Source organism: Lycium barbarum, chromosome 11 (genome assembly GCF_019175385.1).
Source record: "Lycium barbarum isolate Lr01 chromosome 11, ASM1917538v2, whole genome shotgun sequence".
Taxonomy (NCBI): Eukaryota; Viridiplantae; Streptophyta; class Magnoliopsida; order Solanales; family Solanaceae; genus Lycium; species Lycium barbarum.
Window position 1 is genome coordinate 8,229,293 of NC_083347.1, and position 22,653 is coordinate 8,251,945.

Consider the following 22,653-nt stretch of genomic DNA (forward strand, 5'->3'; position numbering starts at 1 on the left):
TTATTATGCTTCAAAGTAGAATAGTTAAAAGTTGATGTTGAGTTAAAGCACATAACATTGACGGTTAGATACTAAAGTACAACTCTATATGAAATTGTTAACGCACGCAACATTGACAATAAAACAATTTTATATTTACAACTCGATATGAAATTGTTGCAACAACACACACGAATAAATCATGACATGCATTGTGTGGTTTTCAATACCTACCTAAAGAAGATTATTATGTCTTCACTTATAAAAGAATATTTTAAATTAATAAATGAGAAAGTGAGAAAGTACTAATAATTATATATTTATTAGATAGTCTCCAATTCGTTTAAATATTTGGTGGCTGAATGAAATTGGTTGTGCCCTTAAATGTTAGGAGGACTGTTGCTTCCCATAAGAAAAACTCAGTTGGAAGATCCTAATTTTCTTGAAATTCAGAATTTAAGTGTAGTTAGACTTTCAATTAATCTATAAATAATACTATTAGAGAGATTTGTAAATATAGCAGGTCCCTTAAATTTTGATATTACATTGTCATTAGAACTCGCAAAATAAGTGAATAAACCTTTAGGCTAACAAATATTATATTACTTGTACTCTACAAATAATATTTAAATTGAAAGAAAAAACATTAAATATTGAATAATTATATAAAATAACAATTGTGATTCCATTAGGCACAAATATTTGGTCTCATAATCTCCCATCGACACAATGTTCAGTCTAAGAATACGGTATAGTCCCCTCCATTTTTTATTAATTTGATAAACCTTACAAGACTTTGATTTCCCAAACAATATAATAATTATCTAAAGTCAATATATATATATATATATATATATATATATATATATATATATATATATATATATATATATATATATAAAAGAAAATTATTGTTAACAAAGCACATGGGTATTTATTGCGGTATAATATCTTTATATTATTTGATATTATTTGATAGCATATTTGTAGAGAGATAATTACCATATATTAGTTAGTTTCCTTGTTTAACTAAGATTTTAGTTTCCTTGTTTCACTAGAGTTCAAGATTGTATCCTATCTATATTCTCTCTTGGTGAATGAATGAAATAAGTCAAGATTGTATAGTTTCTACATGGTATCAGGCCACACTTTTTTTTTCTTCTCTTCATCGTAAATTTCCATGGCCGGTGACGCCGTACCTCCTCCACCACCACCCAAAATTGAGTCTAATTCTCCCTATTTTCTCGGTCCTCAAGACCGACCCGGGGACTATATCACGCCTACTCGTTTCAAGGGCGCATCAAATAACGCTGCCGTCGGTCAGCACTTTACTTCCGATCAATGAAAGGCTATTACGGGATTTTTTGGTAATGCTACAATTCTCGAAAATCGCTTGAATGGTAAGTTTGATGTTTTTTCTTGGATTATTAACACTGGTGCTACTCATCATGTTACCGGTGAGAAATCTTGGTTGTTTGATGTCCATACTGTTGATTGCCCTATTGGTTTGCCTAATGGTGAAAAGGTGCTTGCTTCTTTGGAAGGTTCTGTTCGACTGTCAGATAAAATCACCTTACATCATGTCCTTTATGTGCCTTATTTACGTTGCAACTTACTCTCCGTCCCCCAACTTACTGATAATTTACATACTATTGTCTCTTTTAATTCTTATATGTGTGCTATTCAGGACCCACTGAAGGAGCTGATTGGAACGGGAGTTAGGAGGGACGGACTATACTATTTTAGCAAATCGGACGTGGTGCAACATGTGTCTACTGTCGTGGCAACGTTCGCATTGGAATTGTGGCATCGACGATTGGGGCATCCTTCCGAGAGAGTAGTTAAGTTGCTTCCTCATGTCAGTAGTGATAAGAGTAGTTTAGCAAAGGATTGTGAAGTGTGTTTACGTGCTAAGCATCCTAGAGACAAATTTCCTTTAAGTGATAATAATGCATCTAGAATATTTGAGAAAATACATTGTGATTTGTGGGGCCCGTATCGCCATGTTTCGTCGTGTGGAGCTCGTTATTTTTTAACAATTGTTGATGATTTTTCCCGAGCTGTTTGGATTTACTTGTTGGTTGATAAAACAGAAGTGTTTCCGACGTTTATGGCTTTTGTTGCTATGGTTGATCGACAATTTAATCAAACAATTAAAGTTGTACAAAGTGATAATGGTACAAAATTTAATTGTTTGATCGATTATTTTTCCGCCACTGGTATTTGGTTTCAAACCTCTTGTGTGGGTACTCCACAACAGAATGGGAGGGTAGAGAGGAAGCATAAACATGTGTTGAATGTTGCGAGGGCTCTCAGATTTCAGGCCAATTTACCTATTTTTTTCTGGGGTGAATGTGTTCTTGCTGCATCTCATCTCATAAATCGTACCCCCACACCCAAATTGAAAAATAAAACACCTTTTGAAATTTTATTCAATAAACCTCCTTCTTTTGATGCTATTCGTACTTTTGGGTGTTTGTGCTTTGTTCATAATAAAAAAACTCAGAGTGACAAATCTGCTAGTCGGAGCAGAAAGTGTTTGTTTGTGGGATATCCATTTGGTAAGAAGGGGTGGCAGTTGTTTGATCTTGATACGAAGGAATTTTTTGTCTCTCGTGATGTAAAGTTTGTGGAGGATGTGTTTCCTTTTGCTTGTCCGGAAGATGTTAATATTTCGTCTAGTTTTTTTGATGAGGGTGCTGAAATTGATCGTGATTTTATGGTGTACGGGGATGAATTAGGGGGCGAAGTTGATAGTTCGGAGGCTGCCGAGCAGCAGTCGCAAACCACTGCCCAACCAGCGCCTGTTGGCAGCCAGGCCGAGCTGCAGCCAGCGGCCGCTGTCCAGCCCGCTGGGAACCCAGCGCCAGCTGGCAGCGATGCTGAGCGGCTGCCAACAGCCACTGCACAGCCCGCTGGAAACCCAGCGCCCGCTGGCAGCGAGGAGGGCAGCAACACCATACCCCAGTCACGAATGTGGAAGGTGGCTTGGGGCGTGGTTTTCGGGAGAAATTTCCCTCTGTTGTGCTTCGTGATTATGTGACACACTCAGTTTTTGCTAATAGTCCGTCCCCTACAACTCCTGTTAACAATCAATCCTCAGGTACTCCCTATCCTTTGGCACACTATATTAATTGTGACAATTTTTCTGTAAATTATCGTAAGTTTCTTGCAGCTATTATTTCGGGTAAGGATCCTAAGACCTTCAAAGAAGCCATGAAACACGAAGGTTGGAGACATTCAATGAAAGAAGAGATACGTGCATTGGAAGACAATGGTACATGGACTTTGGAACAACTTCCTTCGGGTAAGAAAACACTTGGTAATCAGTGGGTGTACAAGACCAAGTTTTTGTCAAATAGAGATGTGGAACGGTTCAAATCGCGCTTGGTTGTGTTGGGAAATCATCAACAAGCGGGGATTGACTACAATGAAACTTTTGCTCCGGTCGCCAAGATGACTACTGTTCGAGCCTTCCTAGCCATTACAACATTCAAAAATTGGGAACTTCACCAAATGGACGTTCATAATGCCTTTTTACATGGTGACCTTGATGAGGAGGTGTATATGAATCTCCCTCCCGGGTTTGAAAGTCCAGATCCTACGTTGGTGTGTCGTTTGCGCAAATCATTGTATGGGTTGAAACAGGCCCCTAGATGTTGGTTTGCAAAATTGGTGACTGCTTTGAAAGGGTACGGTTTCCTTCAATCTTATTCTGATTATTCTCTTTTTACATTTACTAGAGGGAATATTCAGATTAATATCTTGGTTTATGTTGATGATCTTATTATTTCTGGGAATGATTCCGCTGCACTTGCAACTTTCAAAGCCTATTTGAGTGATTGTTTCAAAATGAAAGACCTTGGGTCTCTCAAATATTTTTTTGGGTATTGAAGTAGCTCGTAGTTCATCAGGGTTTTTTTTTGTGTCAACGCAAGTATACTCTTGATATTATCTCTGAAGCAGGATTGTTAGGTGCAAAGCCAAGTGGGTTCCCTATTGAGCAAAATCATAAACTTGGCCTTGCAAATGGAGATTTGTTGTTAGATCCGGAGGTCTACTGTAGATTAGTCGGGCGTTTGATTTATTTGGGGGTCACTCGACCGGACTTGGCATATTCTGTTCATATTTTATCTCAATTCATGCAAGAACCCCGGATTGAACATTGGGAAGCGGCCTTACGAGTGGTCCGTTATTTGAAAGGCACACCAGGACAGAGTATTTTGTTACGTGCCGACAGTGAGTTGACTTTGCAGGGATGGTGTGATTCTGATTGGGCGGCTTGTCCGCTTACTCGTCGTTCGTTGACAGGTTGGCTAGTATTTCTAGGTCAATCTCCCATCTCTTGGAAGACAAAGAAGCAGCACACAATTTCTAGATCTTTTGCAGAGGCTGAATATAGGTCCATGGCTGCGGCCACTTGTGAGTTGAAGTGGCTGAGAGGTCTGTTGTTGAGTTTAGGTATACAACATCTCAAGGCGATCAAATTGTTTTGTGATAGTCAGTCCACTTTGCACATCGCAAAAAATTCGGCTTTCCATGAACGAACAAAGCACATTGAGGTAGATTGTCACTTTGTTCGTGATGCAATTAATGAAGGTTTGATTTCTCCGTCACACGTTTCAACATCTTCACAATTGGCAGACATTTTTACCAAAGCTCTCGGCAAAAATCCGTTTGACTTCTTGCTTTCCAAGTTGGGCATTTTTGATTCCCATGCTCCAACTTGAGGGGGTGAGGGGGGGGGGGTATTGCGGTATAATATCTTTATATTATTTGATATTATGTGGTAGCATATTTGTAGGGAGATAATTACCATATATTAGTTATTTTCCTTATTTCACTAATTACCATATATTAGTTATTTTCCTTGTTTCACTAGGATCTTAGTTTCCTTGTTTCACTAGGGTTCAAGATTGTATCCTATATATATTCTCTCTTGGTGAATGAATGGAATAAGTCAAGATTGTATAGTTTTTACAGTATTCCAGGGAAACATACCACTAAATTTTAAAAGGAAAAACTAACGAAAAACATAAAACAAAATTCAAGAAATATTACTAATTTGATTCCTTATTGCTGATCCCTTTTTCTTACATGATAAATACGTAGCCTTCTCCAAAACCAATTCCTTTTTCATTCTGAACTCTTCTTCTACCACAATTGAATTCCTATTCTACTACAACTCTTTATCTTTAACGTGTAAAATTTTCACTTGAATCCTTTTCTTATGACTTCTTGTAAAAAATAATTTAAATAATTAAGGGTATAAAAGTCATTCAAGTTTATTTAAAGGATATTTTGATCAACCAGCATTTATATTCGTGCTTTTATGCGACGATCTAGGATTTGAAGCCTATGGGCTCTTATAACGACCTCAAGTTAACATACAGTAACAATTGTGTTCACAATTATATATTTATAAAAATTTAATACATATATAGGATCTGAACAAATCACGTGAACTATAAACTGCACTACAAATCCTCGTATCCAACCAACAATTATTACTGTGATATATGACTCAACACATGTCCTATATTAATTATCACTGTGTATGACTCAACACATGTGCTATATTAATTATCATGTGATATATGACTCTCAATGCGTATTTAGATGTGTCGAGTCATATATCATAAGTGCGTTGCATGTGTATCTCCTGTCTAATATTATAACACATATATAAAAATGATAAATTCCTACTTGCATGTTGACCTAGTAATAACAGAAATATGGCCCTAAAAGATAGACAAACGCATCATAACCTACATATATGCATTGGATAAATATTACATCATTTACATGCATCGTGTTCTATGATTTTCAAGCTCAATTAGTTAGTCCAACAAAAATAGGATTAGTTAGTAAGCTTTGTAGGTAGTTCAGAAATAGGATTTGTAAGTTTTAGAAGTAATAGACGACATTGTTAGTAGTAATAAAGTTAGGTAGTTGAATAGAAATAGAACCAGTAATTATTAATGTTAGTAGTAATAGTAAGGGAGGTAGTTCATTCGAAATAGAATTAGTAATTAGTAACATTAGTAGTAATAGTAAGGGTATTAAAGTGGTTCAATAATTTAAGGTTATTTTGGTCAACCAACATTTATATTATTCATGCTTTTATAATAATATAGATAGTCTCTAAGAACATGCATTGCATGTTATTCCCTATCAATTATTACAAAAAATAAATAAATATATGTTTGGTAATTTTACTTGTAATTGCATTATATTTATTTTATGAGGCACAAAAATGTTACTAGGCATCAATTTTAATAGTGAGGTGAAAAATGTTATTAGAAAATTTAACATTCCCAATTTTATATGAAAAAAAAATGTTCTATGACTACACGTAGAAAATATCTATGCCACGAACACCATATTTTGAGTTTGCTACCTGATTTAGTCCATGTTTGTGTATAAACACCTTTTATATACTATTATACACTTTTGTACAAGGTGGATACGTTATGCGTGTATAGTGCTTTCCCCTGTGTATAATATTGTACAATGCTGTGTAATATTGTATATTGGCTATGTGGAGTAATATTTTATGGTGGACTGTATATTTTTGAAAATTATCCGCCATATCTTGACAACTAACTTTTAAAGTTTTCAATAATATTTAATCTTTACAAACTATTAAAATAGAAATAATAAAGATTCGACAACCTATCAAACTATCACGAACTGAAGTACTAATAACATGCCACTACAAATTAAAATCAAAGCATCAAAACACGTACAGTGAGGAAAAAATCGAATCTCACTCTAATTCTAATGATATGTATCCTTCTTTGATTATATTTATAAACTCATCCTTTGTGTTGTTAGATAATTTTAAAAAATAGAAGAAAACCTAAAAGAACCTTTCAAAACACACTCAGAACTCAGAAGATCGAACTCAGTACCCCTCTCCCCCAAATCCCTAGTCCGAGAATGCCTAATTTGTAGGAGTTGTACTTTAGTTAGGTTCCTTGTATAAGTACTTTTACAAATTTGGACATTAATATTTATAGGATAATTAGATTTTAAGGGCATAAAAGTCTTTCAATATTTAAAGGATATTTTGGTCAACCAACATTTATATTCATGCTTATATATATATATTCTCAGATTTTTATAGTCAATTTGAGTATTTTTCGGATACTCACTTTCCTTATTCTGTATTAACGATTCTTTTGCTTATTATTTTATAAGTCAGATATGATTTTTTCAATATTTGAATTTTATAAGATTCATCAAGTTGATACAAGATGAAAGACTTTATACAATATGAGAGTTGGATCATATCTTTGATGGAATGAACAATGGGTAATTATTTCTTCTAAACATACACTTTGGTATTTTAACCTTTTATTTTATTTTATATTATTACCAAATTATTTTCTTTTCTCGATCATGTTTTGCTTTTCGCAAATTAATGTGTTGGTAGTTTATTTTTTTATATTTAACCCGAGTTCTTTCTTTTTACTTATGTTAAAAAACTGTATTATTAAAAAAACTGTAATTGCCTTATATCAGAAAGCCAAAGTTCTCCTAAGATTTTGTCTTAAAATGTGGTTGACCAAAAAGTTCTCTCCATTAAGTGGCATCTTCTCCCCTTCTGGGAGTCACTTAAGTAATTATAATTTGGTATGTGCTAAAATATATCACTATATATACTTAAATTGGTAATATGTAGCTACTATTCTTTGATGAGGTAAGTGTTACTAATGTAATTAAAATATACATATTGTTGAAGATGGGGGAACTTGCGACTATGACTATATTAGGAAAGGTTGATCAAATATTGGCACAAAAAAGAATATCTATGATTGTTGCTCTAAAAAAAAATAAAAAATGAAGTATTTAAAAAATAACCTAATCAGAACGAGTGCATTTTTTTTTATTTACCTGTTATTACAATAACTCAAAAAGTTTGAGGGTCTCTACCTACTAATTGTTGCAAGTTTCGGTCGATGTTCTTTTTAATCTTATGTTCATGTTCATGATCGATAGTGATATTTGCTTTCATTTCAGATGAGATGCATGGTAGAGAATTCGAAAACAATTTTGCAACCGCGCGAGGTGCATATATATTCACTAGTAAATATGTATAAAAACATACGGTAAAATCCCACAAAGTGGGGTTTGGGAAAAATATAGTATACGCATACCTTACCCCTATCTTGAGAGGTAGAGAGGTTGTTTCCGGTAAACTCTCGGCACAAAAATAGACACTAATGTTATAAATTTCATTCATTGTTTTATGAGTTTAGTAGACGTGCAGATTTAAACATCAGAATAAAAGGCTTGATTTTGACCAACCCATCAAATCCATTAGGCACCACTTTGGGGTATTTATTTTTAAATAAGAAGAAGATAAAGAAAAAGAAATAAGAATGTAACAGAAGAATTCTTTTGAGAAATACATATATTTACTACTGGTCTATTTTGACAATACTTTCAGATTGAAAGAGTACACTGGAACAGAACCATCTAAACTTCATTAAATGCAAAACTACAATTGTACACAAACTCGGTAATTGAAATGAACTATATAACCTAATTAAATGAATGAAAACCATCTAAAAACTTTGAAAATTGTAAATTGACATCAAAGTAACGAAAGCAAACAGGGACGAAGTCATTTTCTTCTTTGTTCGCGTCCAGTTCCGTATAGAGAGAATATCTAGAGCTTGTTTGGATGGGCTTAAAATAAGCAGCTTATAAGCTGGAAGCAACTTATAAGCTGGAAACAACTTATAAGTAAAAAAAAAAAGTTGGGATAGACTAACTTATTTTTTTGGCTTATAAGCTGTTTTCAGCTTATAAGTTACTTTAGATAAGCTAAGCCAAATTGGGCCAATTATTTTTTTGGGCTTATTTTATTCACAAAATGACTTTAAGCTGGCCAGCCAAACACTCAAAAAAATTGAAAACCGCTTATAAGCAACTTATAAGCCAATCCAAATGGGCTCCTAACCGTCACCAAATCTTTAACATACACATTCATGTTTTTTTTTTTTTTTTTTTTTTTTTGGGAGGGGTGCTAAACTTAGCTATGAAAGTCTGACTAGTTTAATCTGTTCTTCTGGGTTCAATTCATTTTAATTCGCCTAATTCAACTTCTCTATAAATAAATTAGGTTGATATGTAGCCTAAAATTGATTCACGAGGAACCTTAACAAAATATTTTCAAAATCCATTCATTTGTTTGGTATGTTATATATAGTCATAATAAAGGATTTAAATTTTTTATAAAAGTACAAATAAAGAAATAACAACTTAGTAAGAATTGAACGTGTTAGGTTATGATCCGCTTTTTAGCCCAATTCATTTCAGCCCTGACCCACCAATTAATCTCTTAGCTTAGGCATGTGCACATCCACCAAGGTCATCGTTACCGTCTTGTGGGATTAAGTAATTACACTTAACTTTATAATTAACTCGATTCAAATATCAAGAAAATTTACGGGGTTTAGTGGGATTCACAAAATGACCCAACCAAAAGATACATGAATTTCAATAAACTAATTATACGATGCAACACGAGATCTTTTCAAAAAATGTTCAGAGGATTTATGAACATGTTGTAGGGAAGTGGTACGGCAAAATAACGTGGGAGCTCATTGAATCTGATCCCATCAATTCACGATTATTTAGATGAAAATATTTCGTTACTTTTTGATATTTGATTTGTTAAAAGTACACATTCAGTGTTATTAATCATGTATATATCATTTTTAAGTGGTTATGTTTCTTTTCATGAATATATGTTACTTGAAATTTTGTGATTTTCATGAAAGGATGCGATGATTGAAATGCAGCGAACTTTGAAAATATAGGACCGGTCATGAATGAGTGTCTTTCTTGGTTTATAAATAGAAAAACCAACCGAATATATATATATATATATATATATATATATATATATATATATATTCGTTTACCCTTAAAAATAGTAACAATTAAATTTATAAGGGGTTAATAGGATATGTGGTTTGATTAATAGGTTACGTATAACAATAGTAAGCAAATGATAAAAGTATATTGATGAATAATAGTAAATAAAGCTTAAGAAACCAAATTTGTGAACTCTAAGAATAGGTCCGGTTTTGGAGATTGCTTTCTTTAACCGAGCCAATCACTTGAGAAAGTTTCACTGCCTCCTTTTCAGATTACAAGTGTGTAGAATAATGAAAAAGCTGACCCTAAAATGAAGGGGGTACACCCCTATTTATAGCTACAAATTAGATGGGCCTTAGTACAATCTAAAAAAGGCCTTTCAAAGAAAAAAATAAAATGGATAAGGCTGTACGGTCATTCTGACATCTGTTCTGTTGTCAGTGCAAATGGCGGAACGGTCCTGTGACGCATGGCCTGGCCCATAACGGATACTCCGAGCCTATGTTGAGCATGTTCGCTTTAGGCTCAGGTTTTCTGTGCTTATCAACATACCCTCGGTTTTGACACTCAGTTGAATGAACTCACAACCCCTCGGTCCTCATTTCCTTCGATGACCAATGACCTCATTCTTCAGGCTCGGGTTTTCTGTGCTGTAATATTTACTCTGGTTCTTACTGAATACAAATTGCTTTGATTTTTACCGTATACGATATTATTATAAAAGAGCTTGCAGTAATGATGTTCAGATTTATAAAGTGAATTCCCAAACATAGAATGGGGTTCTAGGAATTCTTTTCAATAGTACTAGCTAGTTGCAGAAATCATGATAAGAATATGTTGTATCATGGGATAATACTTTTCACTTACCTAGTAACAAACTACTCCTATGAGAGTGCTTGTAAATAATTATCTAAAAGGAGTGTGCTACACACATGCACCTCAAAACCTTATCAATCTTCTTATTTCTTTGATTCCCTTTCTTCTTTCTATACACCATTTTTTTCAAGCAATATTTTTCAAAAGGGTGGAGTTAATCAAACTACTAGTCTTAATTGATTTAGTAACTCGTTTTAATAAAATTCCGTCCACCTGCTTTCACCTCTACGGTGATAAACTCTAGAGTTTAGCGACCTCTACCTTGTATATTTCTTGAAAATAAAAGATACAAGAGTCAAGAGGGGCCGGGATTGATTTAATAACTTACACTACTATAATGACATGTATTCATAAATTCAACGTGTTCAACCACAAAATTGACAATAAACAAAGAAGAAGAAAAAAGATCCTACAAGAATGGCTATCCTGATTCCCGTAGAGATTGTAAAAACTAGACGATACTTGTCAAAAAAGAAGAAGAAGGAGAGATTAACAATAACAAAATATTGCACATATTTATATAGCTTGGACACTGGAAGAAAGAACTTTAATCAATCGCATGCACACGTGATATTGCTTCTCATGCACTCTCGTATCCACCACTGCCGTAGTTACTGCCACCATCACCGCTATAGTTACCGTCTCCGCCACCTTCTTCTCCTCCGTTATCACTAGCATCACCGCCACCATATTCACCATCAGCATATTTGTAGCCACCATCACTATACACACCCGTTAACGTACTATTACCCCCGTTTACACTCTCATTATTAACGGAGTTATTCTCACCACTCCCATAGTTACTACCCCCGTTATCACTACCATATTTAACGGAGTTTTCTCACCGTCGTTCCATCCATTGCCATAATGATCACTACTGTATCCACTACCACCACCATCATCATCATTTGTATAGACTGTGGCCGCTGAAGTAGTGGATCCTCCAAGAGCAACCATAGAACCTATTTTTGTTGCACTTTTTTGGGGGTATATATAATATTCATCATCTTCTTCAACGTCAGATAAATCAGGGTCCAACGGAGGAGAATGGGGAAAGCTCCAGTCTCGCCTTAAACTCCGATCCCCTTCAAAACCTCTGCCACAGAAACAAGAGAAAAGGGATGCCATATGTTGTGTTATTAATTGTTCATGTGTGAAGAAGGATAATATAGCACGAGTCAACATTGTTAAGTAGCACTACGTTGGATTAAAATATTGGAGGCCTTCAATTATATCCAGTGATACGAAGTTATCAAGTTGTTTAATACTAATAAGTAAGTAATAACTGTGCAAATAATGGGGAGATTGTTTATTTGTATTTGGTGAGCTAGTCAATCACCGCGGAGTTTGTTTATATTTTTGTGCTTTGTATAAAATTAGCAGTTGTTGGGAGCTGAAAGCTTGGTTTCAGTAGAAAATATAATACCTGAGCTGGAAAGTTTTATCCTGTATACCGAAACAAGAACTAGTAGTAATAAGAGAAGGAAGACTGGAAGAGGACTTGGTCAAAAAAACAATACTTAAATATATTGGCATACGTACTGTAACTCATTACCTAAATTCAGCCACAATTTATGATCAGCAACTAGTCATCAATTTTCTGCCAAAGCTGGCATTTGCTTCTTGGATATTGTAATACTAAAGAGCTTAACTTATATACATCTTTTTCACTATCATGGTTACCAAAAAATATTTACAGGTAATCATAAGAAAAGTGAGAGTTGTATAATCTTAGAAATAAATAGATTGTTGATTATCACAACAAGTAAAAGTGATTTGATTGTATAAAATTTCTTTACATCGCCGGTAATTAATGGAGTATTAGTTGAACTCATAGAAATGCTTATATATATACTACATAATTTTCTCAATTTATTGTACAAATTACATATCTTGCATACGTACCTATCGTGTCAACTACTCACTTGAACTCTTATCTTATCTACACTAAACCAGTTATAAACTTAAAAAGAAAAAGAAAAGTAAAAGTCTAAATTTCTCGGAATTCTCAAACTTCAACATTTCACCAAAATAACAAACTTAAAATGAAAACAATACCAACAAATAAGAAAGGAAAAAGACTAGCCACATGTGGCGTAACATTATCCTAACAGTTCGTAATTTAGTAGCTACAATTTGACCGAGTCAACTTCCACCACCACCATCACCACCACCTCCACCATCACCACCACCATCACCACCATAAATAGCTATGCTCGTCAGAGCTGCTGACATGGCAGTAGCGCCAGCCCCGAGGGCAGCACCACCGCCACTCGCGTCATTTCCATTATAATTCCCTCCTATTCCACCAGTATCATAAGTTTGACCAGATATAGATGCTCTATTTCTTTGCCTTGCATCGACCATTGCAGGACGATGTTCACCATGCTTCTTCTTCTTATTGTTGTCTCTTTTATAACAAAAAGTAAAGAAAATAAAAGATGCTATAAACGCAGAAAGAAATATGATAATTGCTATAACATACACCTCCATAATGATAAAAACTTTGAAGATTTTTTGGACGATTTTTTTTGTTCTTTTGTAAAAATGGAGGCTTTGGATGTTGGAAGTTCGTGAACTTGATTACCTGACACTTCTACAAGAAAGCCGACGAGTGCATGTGAGTTCAATTAATTTAAGTTTCGTCCAACGTGGGTTAGTTGACTTATGTAATTGATTGATATTTCTTTAGATGATAACTGGACAACACGAGTACACGACAACTATTTTAATCTTTTATTAATCAGGTTGTATGATTAGTGTTTATTGTTTTCTTGTTCGTTTCTTTTTCCATGTCTTCTGCTCCGTTCATTTCAATTTATTTTATCATGGTATTTAACTAGACATAATTTACGATTAAGGCAGCGGTTATAGGTTTATAACCGCTGCTAAATACTATTTTATAAATTTAGTTAACAGCGGTTTTGGAGAACTTTTCGTTGTGTTTTGGTGATCTTTGTTGAGAGAGACTATTAGCACATATTTAAAGTACTTTTAGAACTTATATGGGCTTAAATAAAACCATAATTCATGAAATTTTCTGTAGTTATAAAAGCATATCATTATGAATAAAATAAAAAGTATAAAATTAAAGAATTCCTAAATATAAGATTTAGTTCTTTTTGAGACCAATTAAAAAGAAAAAAGTGCTACATAAACTTAATTCTCCTTTATGAAAACTGGAGTTTTCCAAGAAGAAAGTAGTTTCATGTTAATATTCTCTGGTATTGTGGCAAGAAAAAAATTCCATAGAATTGGTTGTAGGCTTTTGAAATATATTGGATGAGTCTATATAATTTTTGGGCTTAAATTCTATATAAATCTAAGAATTGAATATTGGTTCCCTTGAATATTCAGGTTCAATATATATGTATTTAATTTAGGGCCTAACTTTTATGGAAAAATCACACAGCCTAACTAAATAAGACCCCATAATATTATATATATAAATATTTTTCTTATTTACAAAACATAACATATACTCCAGTATTTGTTTTGTCGAAAGAACCAACAGCCTCTTATTAACTACCCATCCGGCCCTCTCCATAGTAGGCTCGATACATTTTCTCTTTGCAAAATCTCCTCTATCCATATCCACCTTCACATTTGTTATCAATATTTAAAGCTTCAACTATTCTGTATTTGCTCTCGATTTTGATCTGCTTTCACATAATCTCTGGTCTCAACACTTTTTGGTACCACAAAGCCTCATTTGTTGCCATCTATATGTGATAGATACTCGCTGCAGTGATTGCCCACAGAAAAACTCCGCTCATTTTGCATTTTGCCCTTCTTGCAATTCTTGTCCACCACCCTTGAATTTCCTGATTCACCATAGTAATCTCCAGCCAATGCAGCATGTTTGCAATACAAGGCACACTGGAAACACATATGCTCTATAATATCAGTATATTTTCCACATAATAGGCATATACTATTGTCACCGATGCTCATTTGCTTCAGTTTGACCATTGGCAGCAACCTCTTGTGCATAGTGATCCAACATATGAAGTTATGCTTTGGTAAACTTGTCTTGTTCCATACTCCCCTCCAATGTGGAGTTAAGACTTGTCCCTCATCTACATCTATATCCACTTTGAACAGTATATTTCTGTAGAAACTATACAATCTTTACTTATTCCATTCATTCACCAAGAGAGAATATATATAGGATACAATCTTGAACCCTATTGAAACAAGGAAACTAAGATCCTAGTGAAACAAGGAAACTAACTAATATATGGTAATTAGTGAAACAAGGAAACTAACTAATATATGGTAATTATCTCCCTACAAATATGCTACCAAATAATATCAAATAATATAAAGATATTATATCGCAATACCCCCCCTCAAGTTGGAGCATGGGAATCAAAAATGCCCAACTTGGAAAGCAAGAAGTCAAACTGAGTTTTGCCGAGAGCTTTGGTAAAAATGTCTGCCAATTGTGAAGATGTTGAAACGTGTGACGGAGAAATCAAACCTTCATTAATTGCATCACGAACAAAGTGACAATCTACCTCAATGTGCTTTGTTCGTTCATGGAAAACCGGATTTTTTGCAATGTGCAAAGCGGACTGACTATCACAAAACAATTTGATTGCCTTGGGATGTTGTATACCTAAACTCAACAACAGACCTCTCAGCCACTTCAACTCACAAGTGACCGCAGCCATGGACCTATATTCAGCCTCTGCAGAAGATCTAGAAACGGTGTGCTGCTTCTTTGTCTTCCAAGAGATGGGAGATTGACCTAGAAATACTAGCCAACCTGTCAACGAACGACGAGTAAACGGACAAGCCGCCCAATCAGAATCACACCATCCCTGCAAAGTCAACTCACTGTCGGCACGTAACAAAATACTCTGTCCTGGTGTGCCTTTCAAATAACGGACCACTCGTAAGGCCGCTTCCCAATGTTCAATCCGGGGTTCTTGCATGAATTGAGACAAAATATGAACAAAATATGCCAAGTCCGGTCGAGTGACCCCCAAATAAATCAAACGCCCGACTAATCTACTGTAGACCTCCGGATCCGACAACAAATCTCCATTTGCAAGGCCAATTTTATGATTTTGCTCAATAGGGAACCCACTTGGCTTTGCACCTAACAATCCTGCTTCAGAGATAATATCAAGAGTATACTTGCGTTGACACAAAAACAACCCTGATGAACTACGAGCTACTTCAATACCCAAAAAATATTTGAGAGACCCAAGGTCTTTCATTTTGAAACAATCACTCAAATAGGATTTGAAAGTTGCAAGTGCAGCGGAATCATTCCCAGAAATAATAAGATCATCAACATAAACCAAGATATTAATCTGAATATTCCCTCTAGTAAATGTAAAAAGAGAATAATCAGAATAAGATTGAAGGAAACCGTACCCTTTCAAAGCAGTCACCAATTTTACAAACCAACATCTAGGGGCCTGTTTCAACCCATACAGCGATTTGCGCAAACGACACACCAACGTAGGATCTGGACTTTCAAACCCGGGAGGGAGCTTCATATACACCTCCTCATCAAGGTCACCGTGTAAAAAGGCATTATGAACGTCCATTTGGTGAAGTTCCCAATTTTTGGATGCTGCAATGGCTAGGAAGGCTCGAACAGTAGTCATCTTGGCGACCGGAGCAAAAGTTTCATTGTAGTCAATCCCCGCTTGTTGATGATTTCCCAACACAACCAAGCGCGATTTGAGCCGTTCCACATCTCTATTTGACAAAAACTTGGTCTTGTACACCCACTGATTACCAAGTGCTTTCTTACCCGGAGGAAGATGTTCCAAAGTCCATGTACCATTGTCTTCCAATGCACGTATCTCTTCTTTCATTGAATGTCTCCAACCTTCGTGTTTCATGGCTTCTTTGAAGGTCTTAGGATCCTTACCCGAAATAATAGCTGCAAGAAACTTACGATAATTTACAGAAAAATTGTCACAATTAATATAGTGTGCCAAAGGATAGGGAGTACCTGAGGATTGATTGTTAACAGGAGTTGTAGGGGATGGACTATTAGCAAAAACTGAGTGTGTCACATAATCACGAAGCACAACAGAGGGAAATTTCTCCCGAAAACCACGCCCCAAGCCACCTTCCACATTCGTGACTGGGGTATGGTGTTGCTGCCCCCCTCGCTGCCAGCGGGCGCTGGGTTCCCAGCGGGCTGTGCAGTGGCTGTTAGTAGCCGCTCAGCATCGCTGCCAGCTGGCGCTGGGTTCCCAGCGGGCTGGACAGCGGCCGCTGGCTGCAGCTCGGCCTGGCTGCCAGCAGGCGCTGGTTGGGCAGTGGTTTGCGGCTGCTGCTCGGCAGCCTCCGAACTATCAACTTCGCCCCCTAATTCATCCCCGTACACCATAAAATCACGATCAATTTCAGCACCCTCATCAAAAAAACTAGACGAAATATTAACATCTTCCGGACAAGCAAAAGGAAACACATCCTCCACAAACTTTACATCACGAGAGACAAAAAATTCCTTCGTATCAAGATCAAACAACTGCCACCCCTTCTTACCAAATGGATATCCCACAAACAAACACTTTCTGCTCCGACTAGCAGATTTTTCACCCTGAGTTTTTTGATTATGAGCAAAGCACAAACACCCAAAAGTACGAATAGCATCAAAAGAAGGAGGTTTATTGAATAAAATTTCAAAAGGTGTTTTATTTTTCAATTTGGGTGTGGGGGTACGATTTATGAGATGAGATGCAGCAAGAACACATTCACCCCAGAAAAAAATAGGAAAATTCGCCTGAAATCTGAGAGCCCTCGCAACATTCAACACATGTTTATGCTTCCTCTCTACCCTCCCATTCTGTTGCGGAGTACCCACACAAGAGGTTTGAAACCAAATACCAGTGGCGGAAAAATAATCGATCAAACAATTAAATTCTGTACCATTATCACTTTGTACAACTTTAATTGTTTGATTAAATTGTCGATCAACCATAGCAACAAAAGCCATAAACGTCGGAAACACTTCTGTTTTATCAACCAACAAGTAAATCCAAACAGCTCGGGAAAAATCATCAACAATTGTTAAAAAATAACGAGCTCCACACGACGAAACATGGCGATACGGGCCCCACAAATCACAATGTATTTTCTCAAATATTCTAGATGCATTATTATCACTTAAAGGAAATTTGTCTCTAGGATGCTTAGCACGTAAACACACTTCACAATCCTTTGCTAAACTACTCTTATCACTACTGACATGAGGAAGCAACTTAACTACTCTCTCGGAAGGATGCCCCAATCGTCGATGCCACAATTCCAATGCGGACGTTGCCACGACAGTAGACACATGTTGCACCACGTCCGGTTTGCTAAAATAGTATAGTCCGTCCCTCCTAACTCCCGTTCCAATCAGCTCCTTCAGTGGGTCCTGAATAGCACACATATAAGAATTAAAAGAGACAATAGTATGTAAATTATCAGTAAGTTGGGGGACGGAGAGTAAGTTGCAACGTAAATAAGGCACATAAAGGACATGATGTAAGGTGATTTTATCTGACAGTCGAACAGAACCTTCCAAAGAAGCAAGCACCTTTTCACCATTAGGCAAACCAATAGGACAATCAACAGTATGGACATCAAACAACCAAGATTTCTCACCGGTAACATGATGAGTAGCACCAGTGTCAATAATCCAAGAAAAAACATCAAACTTACCATTCAAGCGATTTTCGGGAATTGTAGCATTACCAAAAAATCCCGTAATAGCCTTTCATTGATCGGAAGTAAAGTACTGACCGACGGCATCGTTATTTGATGCGCCCTTGAAACGAGTAGGCGTGATATAGTCCCCGGGTCGGTCTTGAGGACCGAGAAAATAGGGAGAATTAGTCTCAATTTTGGGTGGTGGTGGAGGAGGTACGGCGTCACCGGCCATGGAAATTTACGATGAAGAGAAGAAAAAAAATGTGTGGCCTGATACCATGTAGAAACTATACAATCTTGACTTATTCCATTCATTCACCAAGAGAGAATATATATATAGGATACAATCTTGAACCCTAGTGAAACAAGGAAACTAAGATCCTAGTGAAACAAGGAAACTAACTAATAGATGGTAATTAGTGAAACAAGGAAACTAATATATGGTAATTATATCCCTACAAATATGCTACCAAATAATATCAAATAATATAAAGATATTATATCGCAATAATTTCCCTGTTGCCTTTAGCCATCCATTTTGTACATTCCCCGCAGCAAAGTTTTCCTTGAGCCCACAAATATTTTTCCAGTACCAGCAAAAGTCTATTAGTGCTTTGTATTTTGGGGATTTAAAGTCACCAAGTAGTGAGCTCTAAAGGTGAAGTGTGAATTGGGAAATGGAGAGAAACAAAATTGGAGGGAAGTAAAATTTTGGAAATGTAATTTTTCCAAATGAGCATTCTCCCACATTGGTGGTGGAAAGTGACATGTGTGTGCTTATTGTCATACCCCATTTTAACCGGGTTAAATTAGAAGTACAACATATTGGTGATCCCTATTTTGTTTATTTTAAGGAGTCACCACCTAATTATTTTATGGTGAATTAGGACACCTAAAGTTTATTAAAGTTATTTTAAAGTTAACTTTGTTTAAGATCTGCGAAACTTAAGATTCTAGGTATGGGTTCAATTAGTCTAAAGGGAAGGTATTAGGCACCCTTTAAGACCCATTAACAATGGTTAACCGACCGGACTTACAATTAATTAGGCTAAGTGTAAATATAGTATTATAGGAAAGAAAATAGCTTTGTAAATATGGCTAAAGTTGTTTAAAGTAAAATTTGTAGAAAATAATAGTTGCATAAAAGAATTTAGTTAAAATAAACTAAAAGAAGCGGGACATGTGATGTTTATATGTATTCTGGGAAAATGACTAAAATTTAAAAGAGTTATTTAATAAAAGTTTTAAAGGTTGTTTTAGACAAATATGTATTTCAAATGTTGAAAAGGAGCTAAAATAGAATAGTTATCCATGAAACTAGTTTGCTCTTTTATTTCTCAAAATAAGCTAGCTTTAATGTAAAATTTGTGGTGTTTTGAAAATCTCTAAATGGAAAAAAAAAACGAGACCAACCACATCAATAGGCGTAATTAATATCGAACTGATTTGAAAAAGTCCTGTTAATAAGTATAAATAATACTGATTTTGTATGGAAAGAGTCCTGTTAATATTATAAGGCGTATGAATAAGAACAGACATCATGTATAAATGAGAATCCTAACATAGCAGGTTCTATGTTTAGAGTTTAAATAAAAACTCAAGCTCTCAGAATGTTTAACAAAGTAAGGATAAAATATTTGGCTTTCTTTTAAAAAAATGGAATATGGCATACTTGTCCATCTGGAAAATTGGCAGCAGTCACTCAAAAAATTAGTCACATAATGGAAAGATAGATATTGATAAGAAGCAATAAGAGGTTCAAACAGGGCGCAAAAGGAATGACACAGTCACCATTTCTAAGTTCATCTATATTGACTCAAATTCTCGTCTGAGCAAAGGATAGAAGGCTAAGATATCTGTGAACACGAGTTATACTATTGAGTTTGTGGTATTTCTGGACTTCATATAAAAAGCACACAAGCAACACACAAGCACACCAACATATAAAGGATGGTATCGTAAAATAATAATAGTCATTTTCAACTTTCCCATGCGACAGGAATGCTCTGTAAGATGCTGCTTATGCAATGTAAGAAGGAGTTGACAGTGAGTGTCGTGCTGACTCCGTAAGAGGTGTCGTTGAGTTTCAAATGAAACTCTTCGGCTCCGGTGTACATGTCAAACAAAGAAAGAAACAGGAAGTATGAATTAGAAGGAGTAAGATAATCCCTAATAATGTACAAAATAAACAGGACAGTCGCATAACATTATTCCAAATTCTCGTTTATAATGATATAATTCCCGTCTATCACGACATAGCTCCAAACATGGGCAAATAAATATATGAAAGATGCTAGAATTCACATTCAGACAACCCACATAGATCCTTTATAACAATACTTAGGTAGATATATAGCTATTATCCCTTAACCATGGACAACATTTCTACCTGCTAACTATAACCACGAATTCATGGATTATTAACAAAATCATTAGGCTGACAGTTCCAGATATATCATTTTGACATTTGGGAAAGAAAATGACATGATTCATAAACATGATATCTAAACTATGATATAAGAATACTTTCGGTAATGCTTTGTACACAATACGCACAGAACATAATTTTTGAAGTTATGAGCACTAAACAGACAGTACAAACTAAAAACTCATGGCCCATAGCAGGTTATCAAACACAGATTCTCTAGTCGGTTTACCAACTCTAACTATAGCATAACAAGCATTGCAAACATGGTTTTTTAGAGCAGGACGATCTTACTCATGGAGCCAGTTATTTTCTCAAAACAGGATCATGTATTTAAGAGGGAACAGGACATACTCAACTCTTATCCCAACGAATATGGAAACTGGATTTTCTAGTATTTAGTGAACACACAATTTTCACTATTTAGGATGATAAAGATAAGCATTACAAGTTCATTACGACTTCTTAAAATGGAATCCTTATCAGGTGAAAGTGAAAAAAAGAGACCAAATTTATATCGATGTGACGTCAAAATACCTTTAGATTTAGACCCAATATTCAGCTAAGATTCAATGGATGATTAAGCTATAAAATGACATCCCCATACTATAATAACTACTAACCGGTTATCTGATTTATCCAGGTTATCATTTATCATTTCGGATAGAATTCAAAAGACAACGCCAAACTCTAAAACTAGTTTCAGCCCAACACTTCAAATTAGAAAAAAAGATCAAATTCAGCAAATGTGCATCATACTCGACATATTGCGTTCATATTCACAGAATTGTATCGATCAAAAAGGAAGCAACCCAAATTGCAAACAATATATATTATACTACATGGGAAATCGTCTTAACGGTAACTAACGACAACATAGAAACAGAGATAACGATTTTACCTCTTGTGGGTGCAGTGAACAGGGTGTCGAAGTCTTGAATCTATGCTCGAACACGAACGAACCGAACCTCGCTCGAATATATTCGAAGATTTCTGTCGTGGCCAAAGTCCACCAAGACAGAAATGAATGTTTGATAGTCTTAAAGTTAGAATGATAATCAAGTAAAATCTAAGGATTTCTGGGGAAAGTTGAGGAGACCGAAACTTGTGTTTGTGATTATCCGGTCTGTTCTTGCTTGTTTTTGATAGGTTTTTGCTCCCCAAATCCCCCTGGAGATCATAGAAGGTAGCCGAAGCCTTTTATGGGGAAATTTGAGGAGAGAGAGGAGCGTATGAGAGAGAGGAGCGGGGGGACAGAGATGAGTGGGTGACAGAGCGTGGTGGAAGTGGCAGGGAACGAGGAAGGTGGAGAGGAGCGTGAAGTTGAAGAGGAGAGGTCAGAAAGAGAAATGGGGTAGGCGGCTGGTTTGAAGGAGAAAGAGAGGGATTAGGTTTTTCATTAGGTTTAAGGGGAATAGGGCTGAAATGTGTTGCGTTGGGCCGGGTCGGGTGAAGGTATGGGCTGGACCGGGTATTGTGGTGTGGGCTGGAGTGTTGGTTGTGAGTGTTGGGCTGGTCCGAAAGTTTAGGGGTAATGGGCTCAGTTGTTTGTTGTTTGGGCCATTAATTTGGCATATATTGTGATAAATAATTAGCTCCTAGGTGATATAATTTGTGTAATGTGATTAGTAATTAATATGTAGAAAGTGAAATGATGATGAAATATCATATTGCTGGTAATGGTGAAAATAAAATAGTAAAAATAAAGTATTTAGCTCGTTAATAATTTAGAAGCTCCAGTAAATAAATTGAAACAAAGGAGGGACAAAATTGGGTGTCAACACTTATATTTAGAAGCACATCCTTTAGCT

General features: G+C 35.7%; 1 protein-coding gene across 1 annotated transcript; it reads right to left on the reverse strand.

The window, feature by feature from the left end:
* Positions 1-11,329: 11,329 nt before the first annotated feature.
* LOC132619390 (glycine-rich cell wall structural protein 2-like) lies at positions 11,330-11,877 on the reverse strand. Its single transcript, XM_060334311.1, has 2 exons — positions 11,582-11,877; positions 11,330-11,492 (listed from the first exon to the last, which is right to left on the reverse strand). The coding sequence occupies exons 1-2, from the start codon at positions 11,875-11,877 to the stop codon at positions 11,330-11,332; spliced, it is 459 nt and encodes a 152-aa protein (XP_060190294.1).
* Between the last annotated feature and the right edge of the window lie 10,776 nt (positions 11,878-22,653).

Coding starts and splice junctions, on each gene's coding strand:
- LOC132619390 (XM_060334311.1), bottom strand. CDS start 11,877: ATGGCATCCCTTTTCTCTTGTTTCTGTGGCAGAGGTTTTGAAGGGGAT. Junction 11,493..11,581: donor AACGACGGTGAGAAAACTCC/GTTAAATATGGT, acceptor CGGGGGTAATAG/TACGTTAACGGGTGTGTATA.